The sequence below is a fragment of the Nannospalax galili genome, unplaced genomic scaffold (assembly GCF_000622305.1).
Source record: "Nannospalax galili isolate Female #2095 unplaced genomic scaffold, S.galili_v1.0 scaffold761, whole genome shotgun sequence".
Taxonomy (NCBI): Eukaryota; Metazoa; Chordata; class Mammalia; order Rodentia; family Spalacidae; genus Nannospalax; species Nannospalax galili.
In genome coordinates, this window is record NW_008346389.1 from 1,253,872 (window position 1) to 1,270,385 (window position 16,514).

Below are 16,514 nucleotides of genomic sequence, written 5' to 3' on the forward strand. Positions count from 1 at the left end.
GAGCCACCCAGTGCCTCATCAGACACTCACCCGCCTCCCACCCCCTGGCCTGGCTCACCCACAGGGTGTGAAAACCACAGGATAAGGAGGGAGGGCATGTACACTATCATGGGACCATTCACTCACAGTGATCTGTGCATTTCTGCTCTGTCACTGTGGACCTTTGACTTTCATCCCTGGTTTAGTAATTTGCACCTAGGAAGCCCTGCAGAATCTGAGATGTGTTTTTCCTATATCACAGATGTCCCCGCACCTAGACCTTGGGAATCCAGAGTGATTTGTCATGTCTGGGTCCCACAGCTAAAGTAACTTACAGTTGATACTTTCTTTCATATTATTTACTCAGAGCTTGAAAAATTGAAAGAAAACACCCTTGATTACTTGTTTTCAATTTTTGAAAATTGAATGTAATCCCCAGTGTAAGAAGCCCAACAATATGAGTGAGTTTCTAACTGGTTTAAGCATCACAGCAGGCAAGAATAAAATGTTAAGTTCCTTAGAAAAGTCAAAAGAAATGCATAAAGCAGTCACTGCATGCATTTTGTTGACACAAAATTAAGACTGGATTTGGAGAGGGATTACCTCAGTTAAGTCACATTGTTATTGTAAAGACTAGTGAGTTTAATGCAATATCTAGGCCAAGTATACAGCTACCTACACACTAGCATCACTTTATCTAGAACAAACAGTGCCACTAAATGAGCATATTTATAAAATATTGTACACTGCTTCCACATGGGGACAGCAGATGTAAACAGACAGCTAACTCAACTGGAGTTTAAAATATTAGTTTCATTTCATTTGTCATATAGTCTTTTGCATAACATGCCAGCTTGTCCTTCACAGAACCACAGTTTGCCTCTCATAGCTCGTGGGACTTTGTAGAGCATGCACATCACCTTGTACAAAGATTTTACAGTGATCTGAGGAACAACTATGTGAACAGCTTAATGAAGATCAGAAACAAAAATGCCCATTTCACGAGGATGCTCAATAACATGGAGTTGGGAACATAATTAGTCCTTGCAACATGTGCTTCTTTATTGAATGTTACAGATTTATAAGTGATTATAAAGCTGTCCTGTAACGTTCATTAATACAACCACATGCTACAATGATGCTGGGCTAAACACAGGTTACAGATATGCTTACATATGTTTTTATAATACAGGATTACCCACCATGTCATATGGCATAGCCTATAGATATAACATGATGGATGGCTGGATAATATTTATTATCTTTAAAGAAATCAAACAGCCTGAACATTCAAGATTAGACTGTACAGCCTCAGAAAGAAGAAAAGAATGTACTATCCAGTGATCTACTAGAACGTTATCTATAGAAACCAGATTTTAAAACTCATTTGTAACATTCAAAAGAAACACGTTTTGTGTTTTCCCAAGTACATTTCCCCCATCTCATTATTCTTGAATATATATTTTTAAAGGGGGAGCTTTCAAAGTGCTAAATAACAACTGGTCCTGGAAGCTTCGACTTTAAAGAAACACCCAGTTCAGTAAAGTGCTGCGCTCTTTTGGCTTGCAGAAGCACAAACTGGCCATGACAACTGTACTCTTGCTTTCTAGCGCTCTGTTCAAATTCATCAGTTTCTAATTGTAAATATACAATTATATAATCATGAAACCTCCATGGTCATTTTCATAAAGCAGCCTTAATTTCTTCCCCTCAGAGGAACAAACAAGGAATTGAGAACGAATCATTACATATCATAGTATATAAAAATTGGCACCTAGGGAGCAGATGATTAAACAGAGGCTATCACTTCCTTGAGCTCTCTATGACTTTATTTATGGTCTTTAGTGACTCAGGAGCTGCTTAATTCACAGAGGCAGGTAATTAACGTCCCCTCAATCAGGAACATGGTGAAGGAATGAGCTGAAGACAAGCTGACTGTAGAAGGCCACAGAATCAATGCCACATTGGTGTGCAGAGAACCCAGAAATGGAAGGAGATGGGATTGAAAATAACACACACGCATGTGCACAGGAAAGAGATGGCTTGTGAGACTCACACAGTTTGTGTCTAACGTCATTAACATTTGGTTTGCAGATTTCACACACTTCACCAAAGATGCTAGCACTTAATTTTCATGCAGAGCAAAAGTTCAGGACTGTTCAGTTTTTAGTTCCCCAGTCACTCTCTTTCTCTCCGGTGACCACACGGAAACACTCCTGTTCATCTTTTCTTTCCCTTGCTTCCATTGAGGTCCAAAACGAGGCCCTGGAGGTACTTGATGTCCTGCTCTATGGTCAAAGAAGATGGCTTCATCTCTTTCTTGGATTCCTCTATGGACTCCCTCAAGGAGTCTTTGCCTTTGAGATTGCTTGCTACTCAAAATCATGAAAACATTAGGGCATAAGGACAGCCAGCTAATAACATCTAATCTAAGGAACAAAAATAATGAAACTTTGCTTTAAACTCGGGTGCTGAGACTTGGCCTTCCTGAGAATCACAGAGAAATGGTCTTAAAATATAAAGTGCCTGTCACAGCCATGCTGTGTATGAACAAACATGGTTCCTTTTCCTCATCATCAGTCAATGTAGAACCAGGGGAGTCACGAATCCCTTAAAGTTACATTGCAACTTCATAGGAATGCACTTTGTCTGTGGGGAGTTTTCATCAGCTTCTCATAGGGAGTCATGGCACAAGGAAGGTTAAAGACAAATGATTTATTTGCATATGATTCAACGCATGTCTGCTGGGAGGGAAATCATCAATGGAGTATCTCTAGAGCGGTTATCAATGAAGAGATTGGGTATCACTTAAACACCAAGGATGAAAAAGGAATCCTTTGCAAATGTGATCTTGCCACTCTTTTTAACCGAAAATCTTGTTCCTTTTATAAAAAAATTTAAAGACTAAAAGTTTTGTGATGAATTTACTTGATTTCATAAAATGAGATGCAACTTGGTGTTTACAACTACAATTAAACAAAAGAACCAGGTAGAGTCTGGGACCAGTGACATTAAATTGTGTTTCGTTTGTGTTTTTCTTTCTTACCTTTTTTTTTTTTTTTTCGGTGCTGGGGATTGAACACAGGCTCTTGGGTATACTAGGAAAGTACTGCCCCCCTGAGCCATGCCCATAGCACAAATTTTTCTTTTTATTCTGCTTTTATTTATTTATTTTTTTTGGAGACAGGGTCTTATGTAGTCCAGGTTGGCCTTGAACTCGATATGTAGCAGAAACTAACCCTGAGCACCTGATAATGCTGCCTCTCCTCAAGTTCTGGGATTGCAGGTATACCTCACCATGCCTGGCTCTAAGTCATTTTTTTCTTAAAGACCTTATTATTTAAAAAATCTTAATGATCGAATAGGAATTTAAAGATTTGCAGTTAAGATTTCTTTATCCTGCTTCAAATCCAGATTCTAATCTAGAAACTGGTCCCTCCATTCTAGAGCCTGTGATACTAACTGGCTTAGAATCACACAACTATTCAAGTCTTACTTGGTGGGAATAAATAGCTTTGTGTAGGAGAAACCCAAGTAAAGGAAATGTCAGAGCAGTGAGTGCTTTGGGACAGAAAGGGGCAGAGGGTAGGGGTGAATCATTTTGACAGTTCTTGTTTGGTATAAGGAAAAATTAGGATGACAGAGATTTTTGAAAATTATAATTTCAACAGTTGGTCCAATAGCATAATGAATGCTTTCAGTGAAACTTCTTGGACAGTTAAAGGACATCTTGGTTATACCTCCAGATGATAGAAAGTCAAAGCCTCTTAAGAAAACACTCTCTATCTACTTATATACTATATATAAGCATGTCTGTGTAGATGCCTATATATACATATAAGCAGCATATACTATAGAACTCTTTGTTTAGTATATTTACTTTCTATTTTGGTCTATTGTATCTTTTTTTTATAGCTCTACATATAAGAAAAATATTCATGGTATGCCTGCAACTGATGGCTTTGGGTTGATATCAAACTTCCAGTCAATTCTAAGGTTATTTATGGTTTGGAAACTTCCTTAAAAAGTACTTTGGAACATTTCCATAAAAAAGATACCAGCCCTTGAAAAACTCCAATTAAATTTATGCTGAGCTCAGATTAGATGGTAAAACTCTAGGTATGAAAATATCCACATATAACCATGTGTCAGACTACAAAATGGTCATGTGATGAGTGGTGTAGAAACTTGGCAGTTACACCTTGGAGGTGTTCAGAGGACACGGTGGAGTCATGCAAGTGATGAAAGCTACACAGCAGCATAACACACTACGAATGGTGAGAAAATAATATCCCATGTGGCAATTTTACGCTAGTTCTGCCCACTGTTTTTAAGTTCAATATTACATATTCAATGAACGAATTCATTGATGACAGGTGAGATACAAAATAACTTAAAAATATAAAATTATTTAATTACATTCATCCTGAGCTTCCTCGACTCTACTTGATTGCCCATGGCATATGGTAAATCATCTGACCTTTGTTTTCAACATCAGGTCTTCTTTCATTTTGAATGCAAGACAAAAAGGCATTTCTGTTCCCTTATTTTCTTCAAGAAAAATAAACAGTTGTGGCACCAGAAGTGAATATATAAGAGACAGGTGAACTGTGACTGTTACCTTGTTTTTCTTTATAATGACCAATTACAGAAGTGTTGGCATGAGGTGGATGTGGGACGTTAGGTAGAACTGCTTGCTGCCGGCTTATACTGAATAAAAAGGATGCTCTTCATCAGTCACCAGTGATGGAACCAATGTGAAAAGAAAACAGAATGGAAGTTTAGAATATCTCATTTTGTATGCTGGCTATTTTATTTCATTTTGCAATTTAGCCCTGTATCCTCAACTCTTGATATCAGGCAGAAATCCCAGGATGCCTCCTGGCTTGAAGAGTGCCTGAGCCCCTCGTTTCCCCAGAGCGTGTGGCTTTCTATGGTGCCTGGCAACACACATTCATCTTTATCCCCTTTCTGCCCTCTTTCCCCCTCCCTGCCCAGCAAGCATGAACATGCCTTAACTCTCTGTGTTTGGCACTGGGCTAGATCAAATGCTTTCCATGATCTGTGGCCCAGAAGTTACCTTGGAGTTAACATTTCCCAAGGCATTGCTTGTTTTGCTCAGCTAAGAATAAAGCGGGTATGATTCAAGGAAGGGGGAAGAGGTGGACATTGGGGGAAAGTTATAGTGCTGGATTCTTGAGCCTCCTGCAACACACAGTAAGAAGGTTTAGTTGTGCTTGCTTTCAAAGCTGTAAAAAGCCGATGTTCTAGACAGTCTCCTCATGGACAGGCTGTCCCCTCGGCCCTCTGGCTTGGAGGACTTGCTCCTCTGGAAGGGATTTCGCAGGCTTGCAGTGTTCCTCTGTCTGTCGAGCTTGTCACTGATGGAGAAGCTCTTCCTGGTATGTGCATATGGCATGCTTGGCTCCTCTGCTGAGTAGCTGTTGGCGCGCTCTATCTTGGGAACCGTGATGTTGTTGGACAGGGTTCTGTCTGCATTTTCAGCCTCCTGGGAGGATATTGGATTGGCAGCTTTCCGGCCTCTGACCTCACTCTCCTCACTGTCAGAGCTAGGGTGGCTCAGCTCTGCTTCTCGCTCAGGGTGGCAACAAGATAAGTCCTCTACTTTGTCTCCAAGGCCTCCAGGGATGGTGGCTCTGTCAGCAATCGCTTGAGGGGTGTTGACACACCTTGTGTCGATACAGTCTGTAATACTTGTATATTCTGCTGTTTTCACAGGCACCCCAAAGTTGGCGTAATAACTCCTTGAAGGAGAAAACATAAAGCTATGGGATTTCACAATGGGGGCCTCTTCCAGAAGAAAGGGTGTGGTGGCTAGGTAGCGGCTACTCTTGGAACGCTCGATGGTCTGGTACATAGGAGGGTCAGAGTCCCAGGGGTTTTGGCATTCTGGGAGTTGGGTATAGTCTGAAGAAAAAGATCTAGTGTCCATGGAGGTGGGGTCTTCAAAATCAATGCTCCGGCTTGGAGGTCTGTCTGTAGGTGCAAGGGTGGCATAGGCACTACTTGAAGGGGCTGTGGAAGGTGCTAGAGTTGAAAAGCTTGGCTCTCCCAGCCCAAGGATGTTCATGGAATTTTCCAGAGGGTCTATATCACAGTGGAGCTCATCCATGGCAGAGACGTAGATGTCTATGCATGACGACGGTCTTCTGGAATCAGGGACAACGGCCAGGGTGTTTGCAGGGGCTGCAGGAGCTTTGGGTTCTTTTGCTACTGAGTGGGAACTAGTAGCTCGATGTAAGCTCAGGGACCTTTCTTTAAAAATGCTTTCCAACTTTTCTATACCACCTTTGTCTTTCATATTGACTGAATAGAAAGAATGGCTTCGCATACGGGGCATTAAGGTTGGAGAAGTTGGGGACATGGTCTCCTCACCTGCAGGGTCTATACTCTCTTGAAGTTTGAAGGTGTTCCCCTCCTGGCTGTTGAAGCTGCTCTGGCGGACTATGTAGGCTGCGTCTGTGCAGTCTGAGGAGGTCCTGGAGCGGATCTTGTTGGACTCAGCCCGCTCCAGACCTGTCAGGCGCTCCAGGGCTGTGGCCATGCGCCCGATGAGGTCCTCAAGCTGTGCCAGTCGGATGTCCACAGTCTGGAGCGAAGCCTTCATCGAGTGTTCTCTCTCATTAACTTCCTCCAGCCGCATGGACATGTTCTCCACCCTGTGTGAAAAGGAGAGCATGACAGTCACTTGGGTCGGGTTTCTCTGCTGGGGAATTAGAAGGCTGGGATAGAAGACATCAAAGCTATGTTCTTCTCCAAGAAGGAAACTGGGGGGTTATGGGTGGTGAGGGGAGCTGAAGGGGAAAGGTGGCATTTGCTGTTGCTACTGAGAATCACAAAACCCAAATATTGTGCTGGATGACGCTACAGGGCTGATGTCGTCCAGCAGTTTCCTTTGATTTTAGTAGTAAGTTTTAGCCTGTATTGCACAGGCTGGACTTGAACTCTTAGATGCAACTGATATTTCCACCTCAGCCTCTCAGTGGCTGGGACTTGAGGTGTGCTCCACCATGCCTGGCATAATTCAGAGGTTTTCAGGTTTCTGCTCAGCATATGCTAGGTGCTGAGTTCTAGTAGGTTTTTTTATTTTTATTTTTATTTATTTTTATTATTATTATTTTTTTAAGTGCTAGAAGTGTAATACAGAGTCGAACAGTTATTCTTCCTGCTGTTCTTTTTGGAGGAGATACAGACACTTTTTGGGCATAACTGCATGTGATCACTGGTCTAAGAGCTGAGAAATGTCTGTGTGCTACAGCCGGGGTGTGAGGCCTCTCTCTCTCCCTCCCTTCAGGCCTGGGATCTCACATCATAGAGAAAAGGAGCAAGTGAGCGGCAGAGCTGGGGCAACAGAAGGACCAGGGCCTGAGGAGGGAGATCAACTGGACCTAAACCAGGAGTTCAGGGCGTGTGAAAGGAAGATGGTGTGCAGGAAGAAGAGACTCTTCAGGCACACTTAGGAGGGACTCAGGGGATCTCCATAAGCAAAGAAGGGCTGACTCAGGAAATGGAACTAGAGCTGCGATACGGCTGGTGATGGCTCTAATCCACTCCTAATGTCCCCGTGGGCTTCGGTAAAGGTGAGTAAAGATCACTATTACCCAGTTTCATCCACAATTTTGGGTGTGTTTGACCATCTCATGATCTAACAGTCTGATGATTTGGGCACAGCATAACAAAGGGTTTAACATGCATACACACACACACACACACACACACACACACACACAAGCATCAAGTTCAATAAGAGACCCTTGGTCAACATACAAGGTGGACAGCAATTGAAGGAGACACTGATGTTGACCTCTGGCATCCACACACATGCACATCCATGTGTGTACATGCACACATACACTACACTACACACATACACACATGAGTGCACACACACACACACACAATTTAAAAAGTTAAGCGCAAATGGGTGTGTGTTCTTGACATAAACAGGCCCAAAGAGCCAAGCAAGAATTTTCAGTCATGATTTTGGCTCTTAGATCTGATTCTGATCAAATAACTTAAGAACTGGAATGCAGACGTGAATGACAAGAATTCATGGATTGACAGGAATTCCCAAGGTGATAGATATATACAGTGACTATGTGAAAAAAGAAAGCCAGCATGAAACACGCATGTTCTACAGAAGGAAACCTTTGGTTAGCTTTCCTTCTCTCACATCTGCAAACCCAAAGTAGCTCATTTCAGAATAATTCAATAGGTGATGACAACAGGGTCCAGGAAAGGTGGGCGGTAGCAGGTGCCTATGAGAAGGAATAAACTCTTAATACTTCTGATTTCAAATTTCTGCATTGGGCTTCTATAATACACAGGTAGAATTATATACTATTTTATTTGTTATCTGGACTATGCACAGTTAACAGGGAAATTCAACCATATGCAGCTGTACTAACATATCTAAACACAAACATACATGAGTGTATAGCTCCATCTCCAACTATCTCTGTCTCTGTTAAGAGAATGTAAATGGGGATGGGGATATCACCTGTCACTCCACTCAGAAAGGACGTGTCCTGAAGGACGTGTAAGTGGGCAGTATGGATGCCCTGTCTCTTGGGGGGTTCCCTGTGCATCCCGTGATGCTTCTGTTGTGCTGCATGCAGTCCTGTTGTTGCTGGACTATTTCAGTTGTTAGAATTCTTATAAATGCAGAAAGCTCAACAATAACCATTACAAGACTCTGACAGAAACAGAATCCACAGAAGCAGAATAAGGCCTGGGCTTTAGGTCCCTGAGCTTGGTCACAAGGGCATTCTGGCTCTTTAGGCCTCAGTCTTCCAGAAGGTCAGATTATTGCCCAGGAAGGGTGGGCCTCTGTTCTGTTCTGGATTCCTGGCACCTGTTTACATCACTCATGCTCTTTGAGCAGACACCCAGAGCAGAGCAGAGGAGGAAGTAGTCCTGAAAGGTTTGCAGATGTGGAGTGGGGCCCTGGGTCCTTCTTGTCTTTCTCCAGAAGGAGTTTTTGACATGAACACAGTATGTTCACATGTACATGTAGTGGGGCCTGTCCCTCTTCACCCTAGTTCCTCAGAGAGGCAAAACCTTCCTGGCATCTCCATATACCTCCTTCCTGTCTTCCTTGCCTCCTAGGTCCATGGCTTTTCTGAATTCAAAAAGCAATTCAAAGTCCTGAAGACATATGCTAAGGAAATGTGTCTGCACGAGGCTGTATGTCCATTCATAAACAGCTTTTCAAGGCCTCAGCAGGAGAGGGAGCTTCAGATCTGCAGTTCCTTCCTCTGTTTGCCAGATAATTTCTTTCTATCATGTCATCATAAAGTGCTCTATTTGTGGTGGCAGATGTTTGTGAAATCTGTGCATATCTTTGAAGTTTTAAATACACATTTGGTACCTGTGGACACAACCACTCATTGGCACATATGAATATACCTATGTATACAGTCCACATTCTTTAAAGAAACAAACAGCAAGTGACACACATTGCTGATCATCTAATTTCTTGAAAAAAGACTGCAATCATTATTCTCACTGACTGACAGAGCACTTGCTAGTGTTTATCTGGAAGACACTGAGCACCTATGTAAGCTGGGTAAGGGCTATGCTACTCCTCTGGAGAAGAAAGTTTAGTGGTGTATAGAATGAATGCAAACCTGTCACAAAGCCTAAAGTGGTGCTGAGTCTCTCTTGGTTTGTATCTGGGTCAGAACTTGGCAGTTTCTTGTCTAAGCCAGCTGTGTCCCAGACTCACCAATCCCTCCTACCTAGGATCTGGGCTTTTGATCTGCTGACCTGTCAGGAGATACCCTGTTCTCTCAGAAGATCCACAATTTCTTGGACAGTAAAGATAAGCATTAGTGTTTCGAACTGTGTGCATGAATTCAATCAGTCAAACAAGCTCTGGCAGGAAGCATGCTGGGGATGCAGGGCCCAGGGGACACACCTTTCTGACGTCACACGTATCCTCTCATCGTTGGAAGAGTTGAAGCGATCATCCTTTTCTTGGAAATATTCCTCTATACACTGCTCTTCGAAATCATGTACTTTTTTGAGCTCATCGTCAGTTATGAAGAGTTCTGTGGGAAAAAAAAAAAACAGAACCATGAGGCAGAGCAAAGATAGCTATGGCGTCTGATCTGTGGGCCTCATGACATGCATAAAGAAATTCAGGCAGGGAAAAGGTTTCCAGGTTCTATTCTGAGTTCCTGATGGAATCCAAATCTCAGGCAACTTGCATCAGCTCCATCCTGAGTGGTAGAGTCGCCGTGGTCTGTGAAGCCACCTGAGTACTGCAGGAGCTGGGTAAGAGTACGTCCATTACAAGACAGAGAACGTAACCAAAGCAAGAAAAATGATGCTACTCAAGCTTGGATGCTTAAAGGCGCCAACATTTCTGGGCTGAGAAGTGTGTCAGACACTATCGATTGATAATCCTCTTTCAATCCCATTCTCCCTTTTCTTTTTACTACCCCTGAGGCAGAAAAGTCAAATATAATGTTTCTAGTCTCCCTTGAAATTGTTAGCAACCATGAGACTCAGTTTTGACCAAGAAACAAAAAAAGTCTTCTTCAGGGAGGGATGGTATATTTGGAAGACATTTTGCTTTCCTGATAAAATGAAAAGGAGACGTGGTTGCTTCTTTCTCTGTTTTCTTTCAGAACATAAATGTGTTGACTGGAGGCTTAGCAACTATTTTGTGACCCTGAAACAAAATCATACAAAATAGAAGGAGTCTGGGTCTTGCTGAGTTCTGGGCCATCTCTTCCCTTTTATTAATGTAAGGAAAAGAAAGGCTTATTTATTTATGGTACTGTTGGTTTTCTAATAGAAGGTAAAGTTATTCATAAGTGATACAACAGTAGAATGAGACTAGTGGAACTGTGAACCTTTAATGATTTATAAATCAGGGTTAGGGTAAGAGACTTGCTTTGGAAAACCCCAAAATGAAGAAGTCTTTCTCCTCTTGGGCCCTTGGGATCCATAAGGATTGGCTCAAATGTTTGGATTTGGCTCCCAATCTCAGACCCCCAGGGCTTTGCTTCCTGTGATCACTCCTGCTTGTTTTTAACATCAGTCTGAACTTGCTGGGGCATGTAAAACATATCTGTAAAAACAGATGAGAGTACAGAAAATATTGGAATTCAGACTGTGCTTCCCAAATATGTCAGGCTCTGGAGGTGAGGGATGGCTCTGCCAGGCATGAACACCTGAGATTTGGTCATGAAATGACACAGAGCTTTGGACTTCAGTGAGAAGGAGAGAGGCCATGTATAAAGGCCTTCCAAGGCATAAACTTCCCTCTGCGAGGGATGTTTTTGAGGCCGAAAGGGGTAGACTGACACAGTTGGTACCTTAGAAGAGCCTCATTTGATTTCTTTTGACTGCTCTTTTGTATGTGTGGTGTATGTGCATGTGTGTGTTTGTGTGAGTGTGCATGGGGTGTGTGAGGTTGATGTCTGATTCTTCCTCAGTTGCTCTGCATCTTATTTTTTGAGGCAGGGTCTCTCACTGAACCTGGTGCTCACCAATCCACTAGACTGGCTGGCCAGTGAGCTTCAGAGATCTGCCTGACTGTTCCAATTCCCCCAGAGTAGAGATTGGGGTGAGGAATTATAGACATTGTGGCCTCTGTGGCTGTTTTTATGTAGATGCTGGGGATCCACAAACTCAGGTCCTCATGAGGCAAACATTTTTACCATCAGAGCCAAATCCCCAGCCCTGCACTGCTCTTTTTTAAAAAGCAAAATATTCTTTTAAAAAACCTATAACCATGTCATATTTTGTAATATAATTTAGAGTTTACACTTCAGAGTGCTTTTATCTGAGGCTCTGCAAGAACTTGGCTGTGTGCTGGGATCAGATAATGAAGGCTGTAGATTGATAGCGAAAAGTTCACTTTCCCCTGATGGGAAGATTCAGTGCAGAGCCATCCTCTCTGCCCTTCATCCTTCTCATCCTGTCACAGCTTCAAGACTTTCCTTCACTGAGTCTGACACCTTGTTCCTCCCTTCCACATGTCACAGAGATCTGGCGATGCTTTCAATGCTACTCTGGCTGAAAACAAGAAACCACATATGTTCTGGAGCCCAGTGGAGTTCCTCTGGTTTGGCCTCTGAGGTGGGCCCTGCAGTGGAAACAGGCCTCTGTACTGCTCCTGCTGTGGTTTGAATGTGAGGTGTCTCCCTCAGGATCATGTGTTTAAACACGTGGTCCACAGATGGAGATGGTGAGGCCTGGCAGAGATGGGTAACTAGGCATGTGCCTTTGAGGCCTGTAGCCTGGCCAGGGTGCCAATCTAGTTTTTCTGCTTTCTGATCCCCCAAGCTATGAAGAGTTGCCTGCCCCTCACACTTCCACTGCTGTGGGGACTATGGCAGCTTCCATGCCTTCCTTGCTATGATAGACTGTGTCTCCCTAACCGTGAGACGAAATCTCTCCTCCTTCATGTGGCTTTTATCAGGCATTTGGTCACAATGATGGACACAGCCCCCGCCCCTTTGTTTTTCTTCCAGGTCCTCTATCCTAAGCTCTCTGGATAAACAAGGTTCTCCTACCACAAAGGACTCATGCTTCCTTGTAAACACCTAGGGGGCCCTGAGGTTGACCCTCAGTACAGAATTCACACAATGTAGCATTCATGATAGCAGTCCTCTGCCCCAGATTCGACAGCCCATGCCACCTCATGATGGCATGGATCCAGTACAAACGGTCAGGGCACTTCAGCTTCCTCTTTTTCTAAACTTGTGCTTCAGAGGGAAACAGTGATGGGATTACCAGTTCTTTCCAACTGTCTGATTTTAATGTCTAGAAAGAAGTTGGGCATTGATTTGTCAGGGAGATTACTAAGTGCTTCAGACTTAGAGAAGCAGTTGACTGAGGGGGGGGTCTGGTATCCCATGAAAGGTGGTAGATTCCTGGGCCACCATCCCAGAGGCTCTTATTTGCAGATTTATTTAATGTAGGCATAGACTTGACACACTTGGAAAAAGCATAGTAGCTTGTCTGTAAGGGCATGGGTTCCCAGTAGGGCTCCTGAGAGCCCAGGGGGCATTTAGGAGTCTGCAAGAACCACCAGTACTTAATATGTGAGGGTGGATATGCTAAGTCTCCTGCAATGCACTGCACATTCTTACACAGCAAGGAACTGTTCCAGCCCAGTGCCAACGGAACTTCCCTTCCGTAACACTGGCTAGAAGGTGGGTGGTGAAGAGGCTGCTGGTTTGTGCTTTGAATAATGGAAAGCAAAACTCTTTTTTTTTTTTTCATGAAATCATATAGGTACAACACTAAGGCTTGGAAGACCTTTAAGACCTGAAAAAAAATGATAATCCCAGAAATGAACATGGAAAAATAAAACCCAGGCCACGGGCGTGGTGGTACACGCCTTTAAACCTAGCAATCGGGAGGCAGAGGCAGGCGGATTGTTGTGAGTTCAAGGCCAGCTGGTCTACATAGTAAGGTCTAGGACAGCTTGGGGCTACAGGGAGACCCTGTCTCAAAAAGACCAAAAAAAAAAAAAAAGATCGAATATAGCACTGGGTGCATTTTAATGTGGTTAATTTGACGGGGACCCCTGGAAAGTGAGAAGCTTAGGGTGCAGGGAGGTGGTAAAGCAGCTCTGCCTGAGACTGGTTTATTTCACTCAGGAAAGGAGGCTAAGAGTGTTGGCTTCAGCTCCACTGTCTCCCACCAGTGTCAAGCGGGACCCCCTATGTTTGTAGGAGGCAGGAGGAATTGTAGTGGGAGGACCAGGTGGGCATAGCTCTCTCCTGTCTGCCTGTGGGAAGGGGTGGAAACTTCCGGCTGCAGAGCCGGCCTCCAGCTTACTCAGGCCGTAGTCCCTTTCGTCTGGGTCACTCTCGTGTTTCCTCCAGCGGCAGCACACGTGCTGGAATATCATGGTCATGTGGCTGAAGATGATGAGCGGTGGGGGCAGGACTGGCCTCTCGTGGAAAGTCATGATAAGCTGATACCGCTGAAACTTCCAGACTTGGTTGGATATCGACTTCACCTCAAAAAATGTATTGCTGAAAGGAACAGAGAGTCATGTGACCAAAAGCACTCACTACTTTTTGAAGCCTGGGCTGCCTCCACCTGCGCCCCATCCAACCTGTGTGCTTGAGGAAGGGGCCACTCACTTAAAGACGGCGATGAGGAGGTTGACCAGAAGGATGTTCGCCACCAGAAGGTAGCAGGCCATGATGGCGGGAACAATCCATGCTCCTGTCTTGCAGGGGGGCAGCTGAATTGTCTTGCCATCCTCTCGGGTCTCATTCTGTCCACAGGGAGCTGGAGGAAGCGACACAGGCAAGAAATGAGAAGCCAGGGCTACTTTATTAAAAACCAAAGCAAAGATTTGAATGAGGGGTTTAAATGAAAGAAAAATACAGCCATCTCAAATAGCAAAAAGTTCCGAAAAAGCCAAAACAGGAAAGTGAGAGCTTCATGAATATTCAAAGAGCCACCACTGCAGAGGGGAGGCAGTTCCACCTGTGTCTACCAGCGGCCATCAAATTGCAAGAGGCGGCTAGAGTCACCTGCCTGGTCACTCAGTCCTTTGGCAGTGGTGAGGGGCACTTGGTGCTCCTAAGATGCCTGATGAGGCCTTATTAGGAGGAGCCAGGGCCAGAGTTCCACCTCCAGAAAGTTACTTTCAAAATGTGCTGTAGAGGCCATGGGCCGACAGCTTGGAGCCGTGCATGTCAGGCTACTGATTGGAAATTAACACCGGGGCAACTGTTAATTGCTCTGAGAAACAATCCACAGCCTTAGCTAACGATTTGCTGTCCATGTATGGAAGGAACAGCATAGAGCAGCACCCTGGGATGTACCTAGAGAGCTTGTCACTTGTGCTCCTGATGGATGGGATTTCACTGTTAAGGAGGGCCATGGAGAATGGGAATGATGTGGGGGGACCACAGGGAATGAGGGTAATGGGAGGGGGGCCACGAGCCCACAGTTACCTGCCCTTTTAGCCAACAATTTTCATTCCAAATATGTGCATTTTAGGGTACAAGGAACAAAACCTAACTGCAGTGACTAAATAGCAAAGGGGTTTGTGGGGTGGGGTGAGGAGGAAGGTAATATGTGGGACTGGGTGAGCTGGACTATGTGCTAATAAGACCTGCTTGGTGTTTCCAGATAAATGCAAGAAAAAGTCCATAATAATGCATTGTAGCCCTGTAGTGTGGTTCATTGAGCCAGATGAAGCTCTTAGGTACCAGGTAGTGAGGTGGCATGTCCCCTCTTCAGCTGCCTTATGTAGGTCTCAGAGCAGGGTACTTTTATGACTAAGAGTTGTGTGGCGGCAGTGGGCAGGAGCAGTTCAGGAGGCCTCAATAGTTTCCACAGACTGTGCCTGAGGAGCTGCCAAAAGGGTTTGCACAGTGGCCCAGACTCTACAAGGCCTGTGTAGTACATCAAGGGGCTCCATCTTTCTTCAGGGCTCCCTCTGCCAGGCAGTGGTTATCAGCCCTGGCTGCCCAGACCTGGAAGCTTGAAACATCCAGCTGTGACCCAGACAATAGAACCAGATGCCCGAGGGATCTTAGGTATGACATTTCCTCTAAAATTTACTAGGTAATTGTCAGTGGCTGCAAAGGTTGAGCTGCTGAGCTGAAGTCAGGTTGGAAAAGATACATGATTTTTGAACAAAGTACCTCTTTGTAGCCTACAGGGGTTTTATTAGCTCCAGGCCACCAGGACCAGGACCCTATTTTACTTTGTAGGACAAGATGACTAAAGTGCCTCCTTTGGTTCTGTCTGCCAGATGACTGGATGTGGAAATGGGATGTTGTGGCACTGACCACCCAAGATACACCTGTAAGAAGGTCTTGGAAAGAAACTCAGTGACAGACTACAGTCTGAGGTCCAGACTTTGCAGATGGCTAGCCCAGGCCACCTCTTGCCACTTCCCATTTCTCCCTAAGGGCACAACCTGGACCAATTTTCTTGTGGTTCCTAGAAATGCTGCTCTCCCTCTTTTTTTTTTTTTTTTTTCTTTTTTTGAGACAGGGTCTCCCTGTAGCCCCAGCTGGCCTGCAACTCTCTTTGTAGACCAGACTGGCCTCAAACTCTCAGAGATCCGCCTGCCTCTGCCTCCCAAGTGCTGGGTTTAAAGGTGTGCGTGCCATGCCTGGCTTGCTGATCTCCCTCTTAATTCCTGACTTTATTATTGTATTTTTAAAATTTTCATTTGTTTAATTATGTGTATGTATGAATGCACATGTGAGTGCGGGCATCTGTGGAGTCCAGAAGAAGGTGTCAGTTCCCCTGAAGCTGGAGTTACAGGAGGTTGTGAGCTGCCCAACCTGGCTGCTGGGAATTGAACTTAGTCTTCTATAAGAGCAGTACATGCTCTCAACCACTGCACCATCTCTTCAGGCCTTACTTCCTGATTTTGAGCCACATCTTTTCTCTTGCTTTCACAAGGGTCCTTGGCACTTTGTCCCATTTCCATGCTTAGCAGCTCTTTAGTGCCCCCAGCAGCCCTCTTCCTTCCTTCCTTCCTTCCTTCCTTCCTTCCTTCCTTCCTTCCT

The 16,514-nt window shown here is 44.4% G+C and overlaps 1 protein-coding gene across 19 annotated transcripts in view; it reads right to left on the reverse strand.

Annotated features, from left to right (window-relative positions):
- Nucleotides 1–1,790: 1,790 nt before the first annotated feature.
- Nucleotides 1,791–16,514, reverse strand: part of Trpm3 (transient receptor potential cation channel subfamily M member 3) — a 559,244-nt gene continuing 544,520 nt past the window's right edge. For 16 of the 19 annotated variants that reach the window (XM_008842767.1, XM_008842766.1, XM_008842764.1 and 13 more), the window contains 4 exons: nucleotides 14,115–14,265; nucleotides 13,804–14,003; nucleotides 9,920–10,052; nucleotides 1,791–6,659 (listed from right to left, as the gene is read on the reverse strand). In XM_008842767.1, the coding sequence (XP_008840989.1) occupies nucleotides 5,207–6,659; nucleotides 9,920–10,052; nucleotides 13,804–14,003; nucleotides 14,115–14,265 (1,937 nt within the window). In that variant the 3' untranslated portion in view covers nucleotides 1,791–5,206. The remainder of the gene's footprint in view (nucleotides 6,660–9,919; nucleotides 10,053–13,803; nucleotides 14,004–14,114; nucleotides 14,266–16,514) is intronic. The other 3 variants (XM_008842777.2, XM_008842776.1, XM_029568137.1) reach the window with 1 other exon arrangement.